Source organism: Melanotaenia boesemani, chromosome 16, assembly GCF_017639745.1.
Source record: "Melanotaenia boesemani isolate fMelBoe1 chromosome 16, fMelBoe1.pri, whole genome shotgun sequence".
Taxonomy (NCBI): Eukaryota; Metazoa; Chordata; class Actinopteri; order Atheriniformes; family Melanotaeniidae; genus Melanotaenia; species Melanotaenia boesemani.
The window spans coordinates 16283285-16304588 of NC_055697.1; the positions used below are offsets into that span (position 1 = coordinate 16283285).

Here is a 21304-nt window from a genome sequence, read left to right on the forward strand (position 1 = left end):
TGTCTATAAATATTGTTTACCATCTGCAAAGCACCAGAATGGAGTCATCACATTTGCAGCTTTTCACCTTGTGCCTGTCCTGCAGTAAGAGGTATTAAAGTAATCTCCATGATTAGAATCAATACTTAACACAAAAACTGTTTTCTTCATGACGTGATGCTGGCAGCTCCTTACTGTATAATAAACTTTTGCTTCCTTGCTGCCTCCTCCTCAAGTTTCTTGAGTCATAACAGGGCCAAGTCGTCTGCTTCTCATTATCAGCCATGTCCTAATGAATCTGTGCTGCCCGTTTTTCTTCTCCAGCTTTTCCCTCAGCTTATCGCAGGCTGAGTTCTGTACATCTGTGGGCGCTGTGAGACTTATGAGCTTGTCTGTGTGAGTGAGACAGAGAAAGAGCGGAGCACCACTGTGCCCCAGCACTCTCCCAAACTGCTACCTACTGCTGCTCTGCCGTTGCCATGGATACAGTGCCCTCTCTCTCTCTCTCTCTCTCTCTCTCTCTCTCTCTCTCTCTCTCTCTCTCTCTCTCTCTCTTTCTCCCCCCCACAATCCTCTCTCGGTGGGTATGGAGGGCTGAGAGGAGAGGAGAAGTGGCTCTGGCTGCTGGCTGCTGCCTCTGCGTCATATTCATACCAGTGCAGCTGAGAGCTGCCCCCCCACCCCACTTCCCCCAACCCCCGCCCCCACTTTTCCATCCACCTCCTCCTCCTCTTTCCTTCCTTCCTTTCCTTCTTCCTTCCTACTCATCATCCAATTTGCACACTGCTAGATCGCCCCCTTCATTTGTGTCTCCTATCTGCATCTGTTCATCACAGTCCTCCTCCTCTCTGCTGGACCCCCTTGGTTTCCTCTGCGTGGCTGACCTGAGTGGACTTTTTCCAGCGAGCGTGGGGAAGAGGAGAAATTGGAAGACAAAGGTAAGCACTGATGTGGACTATAGTAAAGAATGTTTGTGTGTCAGAGAGTGTTGAAGGAGAGGACACGGGGTGTAGAACATCTGCAAAACAAAAGAGTGAGGATAGGATTGGTGGCATGATCTCTAATGAGGCATCAAGAACACCTCTGCAAGTGTTTTATACATTTTTGCTGAAAATTCACAAAGAAGAAGGTTGTCAGTGCATGTGAACAAGCGTTTGAGTGCTGTTTAAGAACTGCGCACTAAGAGGAGATGTATGCCTCAGTAAGCCAAGCAGTCAGTACGTCTGTGTGGAAGCACTTTGCTGTCTGTCACATAGTGTTATTGAGCTGCTGCTGCTGCGTGTTCCCACAGTGGAGAGGAGGCGAACGGAGGGGGAACTTCATTATTCTCTCAGAGCATTTTGAGCAATGTGTGGATGTGTTGACAGAGCAACAATCCCTGTATCTGCAAGAGTAGGGGAGTGAGAGGATAGAAAGAGCATGCTCAATAGTGCAGTTTCAAAGGCTGAACACCCCTGGAAACAGAAGCCATTTCCCAAATCACAGCCACACACCCGTCCTCTGTTTCTTCTCTCACACTCTTTACTCTTCTTTTCCTCTCTCTCTCTCTCTCTCTCTCTCTCTCTCTCTCTCTCTCTCTCTCTCTCTCTCTCTCTTAGCATTGGAAATGTCTCTCTCACTGTCTGTCAAATCTTCTTTTCATCCACAGTAGGATGTGTAAATGTTATACCTACACATTGTGCCTTGCAAGGTGCACAGAAAATATATAAAAAAAATTTCGTGTTCTTTAAGACCAAAGGGACAAAAAGGTGTGCGTCTGTGAAAACAATAGAGAAGAAGAGAAGGCCCGCAGGGTTGTTCATTGTGTCTTGGTCCTGACAGCAGTGTCTGACACTGTGTATGACATTTAACTGTGATGCCTCTGCCAGCATGCTGGTGTGTGGGGAATGTGCCTGTCAGCTTTCATTTCAGCAGAGACACTTCTTTGTCTTTTGTTCATATATTAGTTGTGAGTGACAGAAAACAGGGATCTGAGGTTTGTAAAACAGAGCTTCAACTCACTTGGGGGTCTTTGGAATACAGGGATATAATAGCAATATAATAGAAACCCTATTTTTCCTCCATGCCCCAAAAAATAAATAAATAAAATACAATCAAATATTATACCACACTTTCAATTAATCAAATATCAAACCAAATGGCATTAATTATATAAACAATAATTGATCCTCAACTTTTTTGCTAGCTACTCCAACAGTTACTAATTCACTTATATAACTTAACCCTTTCAACTATTTTCACAATATGTTTTGCTCTTTGTTTTGCATGACATGACAGCTTGATATAGATTAGATCTATTTGTTTTGGAGTACATGGCATCTGATTTTCCAATGACATGAAAACCTTCTATAATGAAGATCATGAAGAGTAAAAACATTCTGGGCAATTTAGAAATTTTTACATCATTACATAGCTTTTCCAGCAGGGCGGCTCTGACCCTGTTGTTTACAATATTTCCATGTCACAGCTGAGGATAAATGGTATAGAGACTTTTGGGTATCCATGTAAACAATTTCAGCTATCCATAACTAAACTTCTTTGTCTGCTTGCACAAATTTTAATAACCCCATTCGCATTATATACTATTCTAAAACTAATTAAAGTAAAGGTGACTGATCATCTAATTACAGCAGAATTTTCTAAAGGACACATCGTGGCATTTATGTGGCTGAGATGTCTGAGCTTCCTCATTCATATAAATACCGGGGTGCAAAGTGTACTAGTATTTAGTGCTAAACCTGACCCATTGTGTGCATTTGTTTGTTAACTGAAACAATATTTTCTCTACTCTTCCTGCCTCTATGTTCCCATACTGACACAAAACTACCCCCGAAAAACATGAACTATTGTTTAGTAATAAATATACAAGATTATACTGTCTCAGATAAAATTAAAAAAGTATTTCCTTCAATTATTTTCTCTTTTAATTCTTTTTAAACTTCAGTAACAATTAGACAGTGATAATGACAGTCTATTGTCCATCTGACAGGATCAGAGAAACAAAGAGATCCAACTCATGGGAGTTAGCTATGTGCTTGTGAGTTTGTGTAGAGAAATGTGAGATTGTGAGATTATTGGCCTGGAGAACAGACACGCTTGAGCCAAGAGAAGGGAAAGAGACTTCACCAGAGAAGTGGAGGAGGGAAAGGAAATTAAATACAATCACACAAAGCTGTATCTACATAGGTTGAGAATATATCAGCAAAAGTTAGTTAAAAATAAAAAATAAATAAATAAATAAAAGGGTTGAAAAGGCAGAAAAACCATGAGCTGCTGCTCTGACATCTGAAGCAGAGTCAGACTCTGCAGACGTGCAGCCCCTGTTGATTGTGAGCACGTGCACATAGCGTGTACACTTCCTGCCTCCCATGGGTCTCCAGTGCCCCTGCGCTCCAGGAGGGCTTTGCATTTTTAATCGATACTGTCTGTAGTGATTAACACCAGTGTTCTCTCTGCAGCAGAAAAACAAAAAGCAAGAGAGGGAGACAGAGAGAGGGATGTGAATCTGTCATACATGAGGCATGGTGTGTGTGCGTGTGTATGTGTGTGTGCTTGTTTGGCAGTAATGACCCTCTGCCTCTGGGCTCCTACTGAGTATGTTTATCTCCCACAGCAGCACAGGGCAAAAATAGATGATGCATCATTGCCACACAAGCACACACACAGATCTTGTGCATTTTCTCCTTTTCCTCTCTTTTGCTCTAATTGCCTCCCTCCTGCATTCTCCTTTTCACACACACTCCCTCACTCCGATCCATATTACTTACTCCAGTCTCACATACTGCTGAGGCTCTTTCTTCTTATTTCACTCCTCTCTCATTTTCCCTCCCACTCATGTTGCAATATGTCTATTAATGATGTAGCTAGAGCACCGCTGCCAACTTCCTGCCTCTGACAGAGAGAGGAGTGTAGTTGTGTTGTACATGGCCTGCTTTGTACCACTCCCTCTTATCTCTCCACCCCTCTGTCTGTGTTGTTTTCCTCAGAGTTAGCCCATGCGAGCAACGTGTGGACTGAGTGCAGCTGTTTCCTTCAGAGAAGAGCCCAACATGTGAGAAGATGTCTGTTGGAGGTTGTGCTTGTCCCGGTGAGTCTTTACTCTTTCCTCCGCTGTCTCTGTGTTCAGTGGTGCTGTCAGAAAGATGACTTATGTAAAAGTGCTGCAAAGCTCCCTGGGGCCACCATCAAGCCGTGTGAGTTTGTATGTGTGTTGGTGAAGCCGTGTCACACTCTCCACACATGTCCTAAAACAAGGTTATAGACTGAGGCTGCTGTAGGACTTGTTCAGCAGACCATCTCGGTCGCGCTAGCTTGCTGTGTAGCTGATCAATGGCTCTTTGAGTTTTACCACATGCAGAGACACTTAGTTATCGATGTGTACTTCATTTGCTGACTCTTTTTCTCAGCTTTATCTGGCTGTTTTAGGTCTGCATCCTAATTATTTGGAAGTGCTATACATGTTTAGAAGAGCTGTGCAAAACAATTCCACAGAAATTGTTCATCACATCTGTCCCATGGGTCAGAAGCAAATGAGGAAAAAAGTGCTTTAATTTACATGCCGCAAAATAGGTTAAAGCTGCTCTCCCTTGGTGAGTTTAAACAATTAATGAGGCTGCTTAAGATTTAACTAAGAGTTGAATTTGCTTGGAGTTAAGCTACTTAAGCTGCTCTTTGTAATTGTTGAGCATGCAGTTTGCATGTTTTCACTTATACATTAAACTTTCCTCTCTCTCAAGTCAGAACTCATGATACTTTTCAGATTTAAATAAAGGTTTATCCCCATTCTACTGAATCGTCCTGGTAATCTGTACCGACAAACAGCACTTGTGCAACTATATCACAAGAAAGGGAGAGACATCTAGTACAGCCTGTGTCTGTCTGCACATGTTAGTCTTTGGCAAGCAAAATGTTTTGGCAGTTTTTATCGAGCAGATCTTTTCATTTACTTGCGTCCAATGAAGTGTTTGATCCTTTCTTTGACTTTGGAGGGATTTCTATTTAACAGTATCCCACTGAGAGCAGGCAGGCAACAGAGATGGTCGTCTTGTTCACAGGAAAAAGCCTATAAAGTGCCAAGGGACAGGCTCTGTGTAGCACAAGGGAGTGTGTATCAGACAGAAATTGAATGGCAGCATCTGCTCTAGGGATCTCAGAGAGGGCAGATTGAATTAGGGTGTCAGTATCATTTTAATGGGGCCGCTCTGATTCATTGGCAATTGGCTATCAGATGGAAAAATATCAGGACTCTGCTTGATGTCATCTTCTCAGATCTTTCCTCTTCTCCACCGTCCATCTTCCTCTCACCCTCCTGGAGTTTTCCAGTATCTCACTTCTACTCTGTTGACAGACTTTACTGTGGAGCAGAAACTTTTAATGACATCCACATGTTTCTGAGGGATGTAGAGAGAACAAAGTCCACCAGAGAAATCTGCCATGTGAACGTTGTGCACCAACATTCAAAAAATCACAGGCTTACACATGTTTTCCTGTGAATGCTGAGCATGCTCCTGCAGTTTCACACACATGCAACTTCATGAGGGAGCCTGCTGGGACACGTTTAGGATGGTAGCTCCCACAGATAACAACAGAACAACATAGATAGTCATTGGTTATAGTTTCTCTCTCCCCCTTGTGTGTGTGTGCTGTAAATCATTATACTTGCAGACTTTACATTCTTGCATGGTGCTAAATGGCGGAACCTCGTCATCATTTCAGAGAGTCTGAGTTTGTATATTAAAAACAAATATTCTGTGTTATTCCAAGATCACTTTCACTTTCATTTTGTTATCTTTGTTTGGCCATTAATGAAAATGATCATATAAGAGAAGTAAGCAGATTTGCATGTTGCAGAGTATAAGCTCTAATAAAGAACAGGGTTCTTTCATCTATCCTGTTCTTGGACAACCCTGTGACATCCTGCTGTTGTTGTGACTTTGCTGTGAATCAGCCTTTTTAAGGCTTTGTTCTGTGCATGAAGGAGATTCGTCCTAACACAGTGGAACCAATCACATCCTTTGTTCAGGCTAAATGGTAAAAATAGATTGCCTGTGAGCTGAAGATACCCCCCCTCCAGTCAAGCATGTGCTCCCCTTTGCTCACCACTCTCTGTTTCACTCTAACCCCTCCTTCATCTCACTCTCTTCCCCTCTTCCTTTTTCACCCTTCTTTCACTCCTTCAGTCCTCACTGCCTTTTGCAGTAACAGCAGCGTTACCTCATGCAGAAAGTCACATGGTTTCTTGTTGGGGAAAAGTGACTTAAAGCAAGATGGCAGCCAAACAGCTTGGTATTTTTTTTATTACTGTTACACAACAACGCCACTGCCTCAGCTTTATCTTGCTGTACTAAAAGCCTATTCTTCTCTTTCTTTTCCTCTTTGATTCTTCACTTCTTCTCTTCCCCTTCGTCTCCTCCTCTGTCTACTCTAGTGAGTCTCACAGATCTTGTTTGCTAGATCAAAATGGCTGTGTGTGCAGAGGCAGAGAGAAAGAAGGAATGCGTGGGAGACAGTGATGCTGGGGAGTCAGAGAAATGAGGAGGGGGGTTGCAGAGTGGCGCTGAGCTGTAGTGATGTCACATCTGCTGCAGGCCAACAGGATGGCAAAAGAAAGCTGGCATGGGCTACACAGCTGGGGGGGAGGGAGGATGGGGACAAAAACTAAATACCTGGGAAGGAAAGGATTTCCTATCAGCATTCACCTGTATTTGTGAATACTGTGCAAGTTACAGAGGCTTTAAAACGTGACAGCAGGTTTGGGACTGAGCTAGAGGCTGGAAACTGTGCTCATATTGAAAACAAAAGCAGCCACCTGTGTACTGTGAGTGCAATAGAGTATGCTCGAGATTTTAAAACTGGTGAAATAATGCAATGCACAAACCCCTGGATGATGTCAGTGATGACTTGTGCAATCTAACTGTAAATGGCACAATGCACACTTGATAAAGTACATGTAAATCAAAGCAAATGTTGAAATTTAACCTGTTGCTGGGTAGTAGAATTAGAGAGAAGACTCCCTAAAGAGAAAGTGAAAACATAAACACATGAATTGTCATGTAAAATTGGTTTTTAAGGTATAAAAATGGAGTATGTCGTAGTTTGATTTGTTATACACTGGAGAGCAGCTCCATATAATCACCCAATAACATCATCACCACACCCAGTCTTTCTACCGTTCAGTTTAAAAGGAGGCATTGAAAAATTGAAGGTCGTGCAGTGCTACAAAATGCATGCATGAATTATTCTTTTGGTGGATTTTCTTTTTTTTCTTCTTTTTTTTTTTTTTTTTGCAAACATTTACCTTTTTCAACGGATTTCTCTTTTTCAGAACCCACTGTTTAATTATTTAGAAATCAGCACAAAATGAGACTATGAGCATGATACTTTGTCTTTGGGATTTATTACCAAAATCTACAATTTAAGCTCTGTCCAAGCCTATCTGTCAACAGCAATCCTCTGGTTTGTGCTGTAGGAAAGAACTAATCCTACGTGTATACAGATCTGTGAAATTTCTCATTGCAAGTGTCCAGCCCAATAGTCATCTCTTACACATTAATTTTCTCGCTTTTTTTTCTCGTTATCTTCTGATTGATCTTGAACGCATACACTTGAGCTTCCTCTTGTCAAGCCCCAGTTGCATCCTCTGGGTGTAGTGTTGTGTTAGTCCTGACTGGTGCCTTGTAGCTATCACTACCAGTCAGCTGTCACAACTGTTTCCCTGACAGGTTTGCACCTCTGCTGTGCCATCTAGAAAGCTGCAACAGGAATCTGAACATCCTGTTCAGCAGCACTTGCTTCAGGTTTCTTCAGCTTCTCTCTCCCTGTCATACGTTTGTATAAAGACACAGAATGTCTGAGGTTTTCAACGGCATGTTTACACATGGTAAGGGAGTGTATGCTGACCTCACTGTGTTAATCCAGGTCACTTTTTTACTTGCATAATAGTTGTAAAAAATTGTAATTGTTCAACCAAACAATTAAAAATGTGATCTGTTTCATACATTTCTCCATTAGAGACAGCAATATGAGTTTTCATGATAGGTGATGAATGGCAGCTAGTGTTTAAAACTATGCAGCCCACTACATAAAATAGCACATGCAAGGTGCTCTTGAAGCTAAGAATCTATAAATACAAGAGAGCACATTAGATCTTATGTGGTAACAGACCAGTTTTCCAGTGACTAAAATAGGAGTTATCACTGCCTGCCAGCCTTATACTTGCCAGGTACCCTGTGAATGTACTAAATGCACAGCTGAAATCAAAGTCAAACTCTAGAGGTCCTGTGCAATATCCCATATTGCTATAAATGACACTTTTATTTGGTCCAACTTATTAGTTTTATGAATGTCTTCACAGTGTATTAAAAGACTTCATCCAAATGCAAAGATTTAGCTCAATAAAACATTGAGATTCTATGTTTTAAATAGAAATAAGAATTGTGTTACCTGTAAAACAGGATAAACTCCATAGTAAAGTTCATTAATTGCCTCTGCCAAGGCAGAGCTTATGTTTCCGGTGTCATTTATGTTTTTGGTTGGTTTGTCTGTCTGTTTGTTAGCGACATAACTCAAAAAGTTATGGATGGATTTTAATAAATTTTCTTTAGGAAATCTCAGAAATGAAAAAAAGGAATACATGGTTAGATTTTTGGGGATGATCTGGATCACTGCCTGGATCCAAGAATTTTTAATGGATTCTTTACTATTGGGAGATAGGGACAATTTTGCGATAGAGCTTCTAACTCAAAAATAATTCCCACAATCATTAGCAAAAGAAAAAATTAAAATGACTTGGCGGTGGTTTGTGTCCTCTGAGTTCTTCTAGTTATCCTATAAAATAGTGGTTTCTGTTCTGATGCACAAGAAAGATGTTTTAAGGACTAGCCAGCAGAGGGAGGTAGTGTACTTCCACACCTCTCCTTCAGCTGGACCATCAGCGCTGATCATAATTTAACCAGAGAAGCACTGCATTAGGGAAATTCTACATTTAGGCCTAAATAAAGACACATGCTACCTTATTCCCCTTATATGTGTCCTGTAAATTTAATATAATCTGAAGTCAAATTAATAAATTTCGCATTAGTTACAAAATTTGTACATATGTTGCAGGAAACAGCTCATATCAGATGTTTTATTCTCCAACCTGAACAATGAGCAATGATGCAGATGACATTATGCTGTACATGCACAAGTTCCTGCTTTCCTGAAAAGATTACACATTGTTGATTTTTTAAGAGATAACCTTAATTGTCGTTATACATGAACTATTACTGGTGGTTGTAAGTGAGCTATAGAGCTCTGATAAGGACTTTTTTTAAGGTTTCAAAAATTCATGAACACATGGATATTTCCTGTGCCTTTCTGCTAGAGTCAGTACGACCAGCCCTCTCTAATCTTGGCTTTCTCACTTGGCTGCATCAATAAATGACTTGGTCACATAGAAATTCAAGTACATATTAATGTAATTTCAATCATTTTGGCACCAGAGATCACTTTTTGCAGCATAAAAATCCAAGTAAAGCCTGTCATTATAAATTAATTCTGTCATTCTTTTCATGTATTAGCTTTTAACTTTTTAGTTACCATAAGTTTGAAATGTTTTATTTGACTTAGTATTGCTTGTTATTTCCAAAATAAACAGACTGCATAATTTTTTTCTACAATTTTATATCTGTATTGTATATTTGATGTATGTTTTATTCAGTGAGAGTGATTGTTGTAGGTCAGATGTGTTTACAGTATGAATGGTATTGCTTTATCCCCCCCAGTTGCATTGCTGGTTTATACCATCTCTACAAACTGATTGGCAGCTCAAGTGAAAGCCTCAACAAATGAGCTCTAAATGCATTTTGAGACCACAAAAAGGTTCTCCAGCCCTCAAAGATATTGCTTGTAAACATTAGAGTGGCTATCGATTGACAGTGAAGCTGCAGGTTATATAACTTCAAATAATTTAAGGCTAAGAAAGGCTCAGAGCTGTGGTCTGAATGATATGAGGCATCAGCCAAATCAATCATTTCATCGCAAAGTTGGCTGAATTAAATGATGCACTTAGGGAAATAGACATTATCATGGATTTCTGAAAGGTAAACAGAATTTTTAATTATCCTCCTTGGGTTTAATAGAAGATGTGAAATCCTTTAAGGATTTATTTTAATCACATCTACGGTTTTGAAGGTCAGGATTGAACAGAGGAAAGTTTTGTGTGTACCATACATCCTGATTAAAATTTTTTAAATATATTTAATATAATTGAGTTTGTGTGAGACTTGCAGATGTTTTTCATGATTATGAGGTACAAACCACATTGATAATTGACTTTCCTAAATCCAAGCCAGCATTAGAAGTGTACCGATTAAGCTGTGATGAGCAGGTGAAGTCAGTCGAACTACCACAATTTAAAAAAAAAAAAAAAAATTAAAAAAGTGATTCAAGTTTAAATGTATTTCATTACCTTTTAGTAGACATGAGTGTCATAAGACTTTATTATTCACCTTTAAACATCAAAGACTGGTCATATAGCTTAGAGCAAAGAAATGGTTGAATTAGCTGTTGTGATATTTGTCTTGTTTAAATAAAAATATTAACTTTAACCTCCAAAACTCAACCGACCTTTCAATTAGTCACTTGTTATAAATGCTGTAAATATTGTTTAAACCATCAAATCTTCCAACTCAGAATGCATTAACAATGTATCAATATGCATACAATTTACTATTTACACAAATACTTCCGTTTGAAAGAATACTACAGTGATGACTGTTTAATCATAAGTGAAGTGCAGGAGCAAGCTAACAAAGGGTGTATTGAGTACTCACAACTTTTATGTCAGCAAATCTGAGGCAATTATACTACTTTCAAATGTACTTTGGAACAAATCCTGATCTGAAAACATTATTTAAGTAAAATAATGGAAATATAAAGCAAAACATACACTTAAACATCATATAGCCAGTAGAGTTGAAACATTTTGCACAGGAATGCAGCCAATGGTTATTTTGAGTATGGATTGTGGATTTAATCTGATTGTTATTTATAAAGTTAATCAAACATAGTGGGAAAGGCTGTCAAGTGTTCTGATCAAAACAGTCCACTTGACAATTTTCTGATAACTGTCTAACATATAGAAACTGATTTGTACACAAGTTAATAGCCAAACTAAATATATTTTCTAAGATCTACATATGTTTAGTGTGTTAAAATGTAAGTAAAGCTGCAATATATAAAGTACAATGCTTTCCTTTGAGATAAGGTGGAGTTACACATGAAGTGTGTCACAACCAGACAAGATTAAAGTGGCCTATAGAAAGAAAATCTCAAGTTTGAACTAGTGTGCAGTACTTCAGTAAATTTCCTTACATTGCAGTGGTATGAGATTTGTTGTGTGTAAAGGGCAAGAAGTGATGCTTCTCTCAATGGGGTCGCACCGTGTACCACGTTGGGGGCCACTAGTGCACTGATGAGTCCCAGACAAAACAAATTGGGGGCCCGTGTGAGGGAGGGAGCCGTTTTTGTCCGGGTCTGTTTGCCAGGATGGGCGGAGGAGCCTGGAGGAGGCGGGGCCTTCGTTTGTTCGTGTCTCGGCTGGCAGGAACAAAGGGTCCTGTAGTATTAGAGCATAGGTAACACGGTCCTCCTCACAAATGACTTTTAAAACACAGCATTTGTATATGCAAGTCGACCGGAACCGGGGGGACTAGTGGGGGTGTTTCACTTTAACTCGCTTGCCGTGTTGTTTTGGATCGTGGGAGCGAATAATCAACGGTGGGCGCTGGAGCTCTCCCCATCCAGCCGCTCCGGCTAGCAGCGAGGTTAGCTGCTAGATACACCGAGCCGAGGTGTTGAACGGCACCGCGTTTCGTTGAACGTTTCTCTGCAGGTAACTTATAGATAGAGCCACACTACTTCAACCGTACAGCTGGTTCACCGCAAACCACAGAAACAGCTTGTTGGCTGGCACTTCATATTAACAGTGGACGGCAGTGATAATGGGCATTCAGCTAGTGTGTTAATAGCTTAGCAATAACATCCATCCTCTGTAAACGGTTAACGTTAACGAGAGCGGCCCTGCGGTTTGTTTAAGCTTGGTTCCGGCTCTGAAACGGAATGCTTAATTATTTTTATATGCAAACTGTACATGCGTACAGATGTAGAAAATTACACGACTCCGTTGAGCAGAATTGCAAGTATGCTGGAAGTGTTCGCACATAGCTTTGGATGTTTCATTGGCAGTGGGCCATCTTCTGGATGCAGCTCTATTGTTTGCAATAGGGAGTTTTGGGCGGACTAAATTGCACCGAGGTCTCATTATGGAGAGTTAACCTTTGTGAGAGTTTGTATGCATTAAGAGCTCTCGTGTGATCTGATAGATGACCCTTAAAAGACTGGAGCTATCTACCCTTATTTGTCATAGACACTAAAACACAGGATACCTCTCCCTCTTTAATTATAAACAGTATACTTTCTACATGTAGTTATGTTCGTCAGGCTTAGTCCAGTTTTTTTCATAAATTTATTTATTTATTTATTTTTTTATGGCGCTTTAAATGTTAGGCAATGGTTTTTTTTTTCCAAAAGTGTGTGCCAGTGTTTCTTAAATGAGGTGTGCCAGTTTTTTCCCTTCATTCCTTTTATATTTAGCTTCAGAATATGTAAGCATTGTCAGTATATTAAATATCAGGTTCTTTCTTTACACTGAGATCAAGCAGGGTTTTGAATATGTTTTTAATAGGTAGAAATTAATGGTGAAATGGTGGTTTGTGCAACAATGTAGATTAACATCAGACTGAACAAAGGCTTGTAGGCCTGAATGAAGTCTGGGGCTAATGTCTGGTGTTGTTTGGGGGGGGGGGGGGTGTATAGGTCAGATATAACACACTACAAAACAAAACATTATTGGGTCACTCTCAGCAGGTTCACCCAAAGAAATAATGGGGAGGAGAAGATGACCAATCTTGACATTCTTTGACAGTCTCTGTGGAAAAAAGAGGCTTGAAAGTAACTAGAATGGTAATTGTGCCAGAAGCTGGGTTGTTTTGGAGAACAAATCACCTTTTCTCTCCTTCTGCTTGTGTTAGTCTTGTCATTTAACACCACCAGTTGTGAAGCAGACCCCCACCGGGCTCCCCATGAGTGCAGATCACCAAAAAATGATGGGAAAATATTGAAATTACAACCTTGTTAGGTTTGGTCCTGTATTAGAGCTGCCTGTTTCCAGAGTGTTTCTCCCCCTGCTGGTTTTAATTAGGTACAGTCCTGCTTTCATTTGCCAAGCTGACAGTGACCCACTGTTGTGTGAGTTGTAAGTCAAATCAACATTCTGCTGCCCTCAGGTGTCTTTTGAGAATAGTAGATTTGCAAACCAAGCACGTGTAAACTTTAACTGAGCAAACATAGCAGCAAACAGGATTTTCTATTATATGAGAAATACCAACACTTTTCTTTTAGAAAAATTATATTAGGTGAAAAATATATTTGGTTCATATATATTCTGTGTTTAAATAGGGAGGTAGAGGGTAGTTATGCTCTTTTTTGTGATTATTATCCATCGCTGTTTGCTTAGGCTCCAGATTCCTTTGGTCAGTCATAATCATTTGAGGTTTTGTGTCATGTTTGTGTTGGTTTTTTATCAGCAGAGATGGAGAGTGTATTTTCAGCTCCGCAAATTGTTTGAACATGACTACATGGTCTAGGCAGACAAGGGTTAACAACAACCACGGTAGAGAGTGGGGGGATGGGTAGAGGAGGCAACAAGAGTGGGGACACACACACAGAGCACAGGAGCATGTTCTGGATCACATGGGTTTGTATGCAGAGCAGAAGGTTGCTTGTAATGATCCAAGTGGTACAAGAGCACCTTTCCTTGTACCCACCCACTTAGCTAATTGTTTTCTCTGAGGTCTGCAGGCTAATAAATGTTGCATTTTTTTTCCCCCTCATGATTATTTGTTTTCTTGTCCATTTAGCAGATTGAAGATGCATTAGGTAATGAAAGCAGCAGGAAATTGTTTTGGCAGCAGCTTTTATTTGAGCAAATCTCAACAAAATCATCCAACATTAGATTACTTAGATGATGCTGTGATTTGAATCAGCTAAGTCCAAAGTAATCTAAATCTCCTTTAATTCTCTGCTCTTTTTTTCCTCCTCCTCCTCCTCCTCGGCTCTGGGCTTCTGTGCAGGCTGTTCGTCAAAGTCATTCAAGCTGTACTCTCCCAAGGAGCCCCCCAACGGCGGCAGCTTTCCCCCCTTCCATCCAGGCGCTATGCTGGACAGAGATGTGGGGTAGGTCTTGGTTATGATGTCATGATAATAGAAGGGAGGGGGGGATGCAGGGCATCTTTTTGAATTAATTCAGTCAGCAAAGCATGTCATCTAATAGGCTTACTGAAAGTTGTGTATTTTAATCATATAATTAGGTGTCCTGACTTGCATATGTTTGCTATAAAATACAGCACATATTTTTAGATTTTTTTTGTTGTCTTCTATTGTTTATATAATCATGTTAGGGCAAACAGGACCATGTATAATTCATAATAAATGAAATGGGATTAAACCACTTCTTATTTTTTTCTTTATTTTTGTGTTATTTTCTTCTCCTAGGCCTACACCCATGTACCCGCCCTCATACATGGAGCCTGGAATGGGGTGAGAACACTATACAGCATACACTTTCAGCATGCAGTTGTCTCTCTCAAGTTTATAATATTAAAATTTGCAATACGTTTTGCTTTAGCTTGCTTTGGGCTGGTACGATTATTTTGAATTACAAGTGTGTAAAGCCACTGAGGTGTTTAACCCTACCCCACTTTCTGTTTCAGGAGACCCACACCGTATGGGAACCAGACAGATTACAGAATATATGAGCTGAATAAAAGATTACAGAACTGGACAGAGGTGATTAATGTTTATTTTTCAGGCATTGTAAAATCTGGATGCACAAAATCAGTATAGATCAGTGTTTCAGGGTCAGCTTTTTTGTGTTCGTAATCTGGAGCTCATTTTCTGGTGCTCATTGGAACAACTTACCGCTGCTATGTTTTCACATCCCCCTCTTCCACCAGCTGTTTATGTGTAGCTAAAAATGCTGGGGATTTGGTAGGAAATTAAGCCAGAGTGCGCTGATTTAATTTACAATCACATTCTAATAGGATTATCTGATCAATCTGGCTGAAATGAAATTGGAGTGCCAACTGTTATATGACAAAACATGTAACAACTAGCATTTACAGCATGCATTTATAGGGCTGTCAGTCTGCATGGCAAAAAACACATTTATATCAGCATTTGTATGTTGGCAAAAATTTTTACTGCAGTTTGAGTTTCATGCCAGCTTGTTTACAAAGTTCAGCCTCTTGCATGGATAAGATGCAACTTTATTTTTTCCCATGGGTTAAATTCATGTGTTCCAGCAGCATTTACGGATAGGCAATAAATAATCAGTTAACAAAAAGATGTAGAATTAAAATCTATGTAATACAAATTTAAGTAAACATTAAATACAAGGTTTGAAATGCACTCACACTTTAAACATATAGAATGTATATAATTTTCTTTTTCATCAGTTTTATTGCATTCGGGCTCTTTGTTTATTCTTAATCATCCTCATTTGGGCAAAAAAACACAGATACTTATAAATATGAATAATTATGGCTCACTTCTGCTTGCACATTTCAAGAGCTCAAAAACTATCAGTAAAGTTTCTTCCTCTGCTATTAGGACTGTGACAATCTCTGGTGGGATGCCTTCACCACAGAGTTTTTTGAAGATGACGCCATGCTCACAATCACATTCTGCCTGGAAGATGGTCCAAAACGATACAGTAAGAATGAATTAGCTGCTTCTGTTTATTTCCAGCTTTTTGTAACGGGCTTCTTGTCTAATTGTTACCACTTCACCCACCCCATTTCTTTTTGTGGTGTAATGGAAGTAAACTTCACCCTTTGTTTGCAGCCATTGGCAGGACATTGATTCCTCGATACTTTAGAAGTATTTTTGAGGGAGGGGCCACCGAGCTGTTTTATGTTTTGAAGCATCCAAAGGAGTCTTTCCACAGTAACTTTGTGTCCCTCGACTGTGACCAGTGCACTATGGTGACCCAGAACGGCAAACCTATGTTCACACAGGTATAGTTATCATATAAGAAACACACATCCTTGGTTCATAATCTTAACTTCTGACACCTAGTCTCTTTTTCTGTGGATTAGGTGTGTGTTGAGGGCCGTTTGTACCTAGAGTTCATGTTTGATGACATGATGAGGATCAAGACGTGGCACTTCAGCATCAGACAACACAGAGAAGTCCTACCAAGGAGCATTTTAGCTATGCACGTGAGTGTCCATGAAACCACACACATACACATTGAGTAAGTACAGTTACTTATCTGACTTTAACCTAATCCCAGGATCCGCAGATGCTTGATCAGCTGGCTAAAAATATCACCAGATGTGGGCTGTCCAACTCCACGCTCAACTACCTCCGTGTAAGCCAGTTGTCTTGATTATTTATTTTTAATTAACCAGTCTTAAATTAACCTCAATTACATGCATAAAACAAGTTGCTAAAATCTCTTCTGGTGACTTTGGCTTGTCTCTTTATCTCCTCTTTAGCTATGTGTGATATTGGAGCCAATGCAAGAGTTGATGTCCAGACATAAGACTTACAGTTTGAGCCCCAGAGACTGTCTGAAGACATGTCTCTTCCAAAAGTGGCAAAGGATGGTGGCTCCTCCAGGTAACCCTGAAAATGCATTTATGACAGTGTTTACCTTGTCTTCTACCCCTGAACTAATACTGTACAGCTGCGGCTGCTTGTTGTTACTTTTCATCAGATGTCTAGGAAACCAAAGATTAAAATATTGGAAATACTAAATATATATTTACCTCCTCTTTCTATTTGAAGCCGAGCCAGCCAGACAAGCTCCAAACAAGCGTCGGAAAAGGAAGGTGTCAGGTGGAAGCACCGTGAGCTCTGGAGGAGGCAGTAATAACAACAACAACAGCAAAAAGAAGAGTCCAGCCAACAGCTTTTCACTCTCCAGCCAGGTACCTGTAAGCATTACATCAACCTAACCTCTGTGGCACAGGGGAGCAAGACAGGAGGGTATAAAACAGATGGTTAATGGGTTGAAAGGATGATAGGGGAGTTTAAAAGCTAATTGTAGGTGAAGTGGGTAGGGGCTTGGGTTGTTAGTGTTTAGGAGTAGGCTTACCAGAAGGTCAGAATATAGGTAGTATACTGTAAGAGGGTTTCTGGAGGTAGGTTTGTGGGATAAGGGTTACATTTCGTAATTCTATACAGGATGAGTTAGTAGTCCCCTCATGTGTACCAGTGATGGGCAGTCCCTGGTCCTCTGGGGCCACAGGTTAATGGGTTTATTTGGAGAAGGTACAAGTTACCTCTGTTTCTGAGTAGTGCTTAATATATTTTGGGGGGTGTGGGGTAAGGTTACCTTTCTCTGATTTCCACTGGGACAGTTTTTTTTTTCTGCACTAACTTGGTACCACTGAGTCTATCAGAGCACATGAGTCACACAGCACTGCTGTCTTTGCTCACTGCCTTGCTTGAATGAGCGAACGAGACCCGAGGTGGAATGAAAACCCCCGAGATGCAGCACTCAAGGATCAGGGATGCCCACTGCTGGCCAGTAGGGAGGGCCCCTTGATCCTGGTTCTTGGAACAAGGGCAGGGAGTCAGGGCCACACGGACTACTGAATAATTGGGGTAGATGCCTCAACAACACACTGTAGTGACTGTAGTGGTTCAACATTAGAGGACCCCAATTCCAAAATATATTAATTCTTGTTGTTCGTGGGTCCCTAAAATGAGACTTGCATAAATTATAGTGCATTTCATTAAGTGAGATTAATTTGCAAAATTGAAATGAAACCCAGCTGGATTGCACTCCTATATAATCCTATAGTTAACAACTCATCTGTGCAGCCAGACATTCCGCGCACCCCCTGTATTATGGGGATAATGTGTACCGGCCCTTGCTGTCCCCTTTAGGATGTGATGATGGTGGGAGAGCCCACACTGATGGGAGGGGAGTTTGGTGACGAGGACGAGCGTCTGATCACGCGGCTGGAGAACACGCAGTACGATGGGGCGAATGGCCTGGAGGATGAGGACAGTTTCAACAGCTCACCTGCACTGGGGGCACACTCGCCCTGGAACAACAAGGCTCCCTCCAGTCAGGAGAGCAAGAATGACAACTCCCAGTCGTCCCAGTAGAGGGCCGACGTCCCAGCAAGCTCCTTTCTTTTAAAATCTAAAACTTACTGGGACCTACCAGAGACATCACCCTAGCAGGAGGTGTCAGGGAGGACTGCCTCGAGCACTTGTGTTCAATTAAGTTTTTAAGATTTGTTTGGTTACTATGAAAGCAGAGTGGTCAGTGAAAGGCACGATCGTTGCTGGACTGAAAAATTGCTGTCACATGAAGGGAAGTTCTGAAGTATTCCATTCTCGCTGTCGCGCTTTGTTGCACATAATTAGTGGTGCTCAGCCTCTGCCCTTTGTTGCTTTGGCTTTTGTCAGTCCTCTCAAAAGTTGTGGTGGACTTGCACTCACATGCGTGTCCTCCCCCTGTCACTGCCCACCGCAGTGTTTGAGCCAAAGCTGGTGTGTCCTGAGTGCTCGCCATTGCGACCACGCAAGTGGGTTCTTGTTCCAACCTCGGGTCTCTAAGCCGTGCATTTTACCAAACGATGCACCTCGTTGTTTCTGTTGTGCTCATGTCAAAGGGAAGGAATGTTTAGCTTTTATTTAACTTAATTTTTTTGCAGGCTGCAGAAAACTGTGCACTTTTAGTATCAAAATTCAACGTTCGGTTTTTAAAAACTCAATTATTTGTTTTTGTAGGACCTGGTTGGAACAAAAACCTGTACAGTGCCGGAGCTTGAGGACCGGAGTTGAGAACCACTACGCTTAAACACATCCTATACACACACACTGATACACACGCATACATATACACACATACATACAGTACAGTGTACACACTAACAAAACACTTGTCACCTACATCTGCGGCATATAACATTGTGGTACTGGAGAGCGGTGGTACACAGCATGTCTGGACCAGAGTACCAGACGCCACAGAAGTGTGTTTTTATTTTCTATGTTTTAGACTTGCTTTTTTCTTTTTTATTTAGAAACTATTTGTAAAAATAGACAAGCAAACAAAACACCCCAGATATTCTTTGCACTGTTTTCCACTATTAACGGCAATCTATTTTTCTTATGGAATCGACAGTGTCATGTTTTTTTCCCCTTTCTATTATTAATTGCTAATGTAAGAAGTGTAAAACAACTGAGACCTGCAGTATATTAATGTATAAGTATTGCTGTTAGATCATTCTTATTGTGATGATAATACCTAATGTAAGCCTCTGCTTGATGTGTCATCCATCTGTGTCAGACATCACGCTGTTATCAGGCTCACTGGCTTCAGTGCTAGAACAGGTTTGGAAGAACAAAGCTAATGTTTTACTACTGTACTACATCTTGCTTGATGTGAGTCCAAAGCAGCACACTGGAAACCAGTTTCCCCACTAAATCTCCATCTGTTGTCCTTTTTATGGTAGAACTATTTGCTTTGTCTTGAATCTCTTAACTTCGGGTCCTCTCCTCAGAGAATATAGTAACAGAAAACTCAAATTTGCTACTCAAAAATATTTTAAAAACAAGTTTTGACAGGATTGTAAAATAATAAAAAAAAAAGACTTTTGTATTAACTTAAGCTTCCAAGAAACGTTTTTAATTACAATAAAGAAAGCTGCAGACCAAGGAGCTACATGTAAAGATTCTTATACTGCGCTGTTTTGTTTTCTGATGAAACATTTTTTTTTTGGCTTTACTCCTCATGTTTGTGTCTGTGCTTGTATATTTTTAGGTAGTAATTTCTGTAAAATTATTCTATGTATTTCTTCCTTGAACTATGAGAAACTCAATCTAATGTAAAGAGATGAAAAGCCTCTTAATTTTTTTTATGTGATTTTTAATGGTACAATCACTGATAAAAGATTTTTCCCCTCATTTTAGCAAACTGTATTTATTTTTCTATGTCCTGACATTCTCTTAGGTCCAACCCACTTGTACAAAATCCATGAGTATATATGGAGGAATTTGTGGGGCTGCTGAGTCACTTAATGCTAATAGAGGTGATTACATTTTGTTCTAAAAACTTCAAGGTCATGCTGTTGGTTTCTCATTATGGAGATATATTTAATAGCCTCCTGTGCAGCAGGTATGTTCTCTGTTTAGAAGAAAATATTAACAGTTTCTCTGCCTCAGACTCCATAGATGTTGGAAATGTGCCGTAGTGGTGCAATCTGCAGTGAAATGTTAAATTTACTGAAATTCTCTATCATGTAATTCTGTTTTTCAAGGCTATTTAAAGATGTTTTCATGTATTCTAAATTTATATGGTTAAATAAAATGTATAGATATTTCATTAATATAAAAAAATATGCTGATACTGACCAGCATTTTATTTGCTGAAAAATTAAATGGATTATGACTAAATCACTGTGTCCATGTTTGAAGGGACACACAGTGAAATTAAGTCATGGTCCACAGCATCACCCAGAAGCCAGCTGGTGGCTCATAGATAGTAATTTGCAGACTCGCCCAGCAGGGGTCTGTCAGAGCAGGAGACTGAGCAGCCTGTCAGAAATTCCTCCATCATTTTATCTGGCAGAAATGCCGTCAGTAGATCCACACTGAGCTGCAAGCTGTCGTGTTTAAATCCTTGTCCATCGTCTCCAGCACCTCCTAGTCTACTTTTGTGGTGTACCAGTTAAGCAAGCAGACACCGAAATGAATCCAGGGGCAAACTTATCTAAACCTTGTATTTTCAAAGTTGACTTAATTTAAGAAATGTAAGGGGGTGTAAGACACAGTAATGGAAATACACCCGTAGCTGGCTCTTGTAGCACTTCATCAAAGGGGTGGTTTTATATCTATATTTTTTTGCAAGGTTTCTGTCATTGATAATTCATGTATGGTATCAATAAAGATTAATTTTCACTGAAAAGCCTGGTTGTCTTTGTGGAGAAAAAAAAAAACTAAACTTAATCTCCATGATTGTATAGAGAATTGATATTTTCTGTTATAAAATAGGTTTTTTCATGTGAAGATGCTGGAGGTCTATCTCAAGCACCATATTGTCTAGTACTCTAATTTCTGAGTGTGATTAATCTCTTTAGCCATACCTGAAGGACTTTATTTATTTTTTGGGAAAAGCATAATTTATATGGAATTTAAATTAGTTGGTAATAAAAAATAGTAAAAAAAAGAATTGAATGTGAATAATTAGCACAAAGCTGTA

At 40.1% G+C, this 21304-nt stretch overlaps 1 protein-coding gene across 5 annotated transcripts; it reads left to right on the forward strand.

The window, feature by feature from the left end:
- Positions 1 to 659: 659 nt before the first annotated feature.
- On the forward strand, positions 660 to 21010 carry ldb1a (LIM domain binding 1a). 5 transcript variants are annotated; one of them, XM_042010193.1, is made up of 12 exons: positions 660 to 917; positions 3966 to 4066; positions 14154 to 14256; positions 14575 to 14619; positions 14793 to 14868; positions 15691 to 15793; positions 15925 to 16097; positions 16179 to 16301; positions 16376 to 16453; positions 16581 to 16704; positions 16873 to 17021; positions 17980 to 21010. In XM_042010193.1, the coding sequence occupies exons 2-12, from the start codon at positions 4039 to 4041 to the stop codon at positions 18202 to 18204; spliced, it is 1227 nt and encodes a 408-aa protein (XP_041866127.1). In that variant the 5' UTR covers positions 660 to 917; positions 3966 to 4038; the 3' UTR covers positions 18205 to 21010. The 5 variants fall into 5 exon arrangements, with proteins under 5 accessions (XP_041866127.1, XP_041866128.1, XP_041866130.1 ...); XM_042010194.1 differs by having other exon boundaries at positions 16873 to 17015; XM_042010196.1 differs by having other exon boundaries at positions 663 to 917; positions 18835 to 21010.
- Positions 21011 to 21304: the final 294 nt, after the last annotated feature.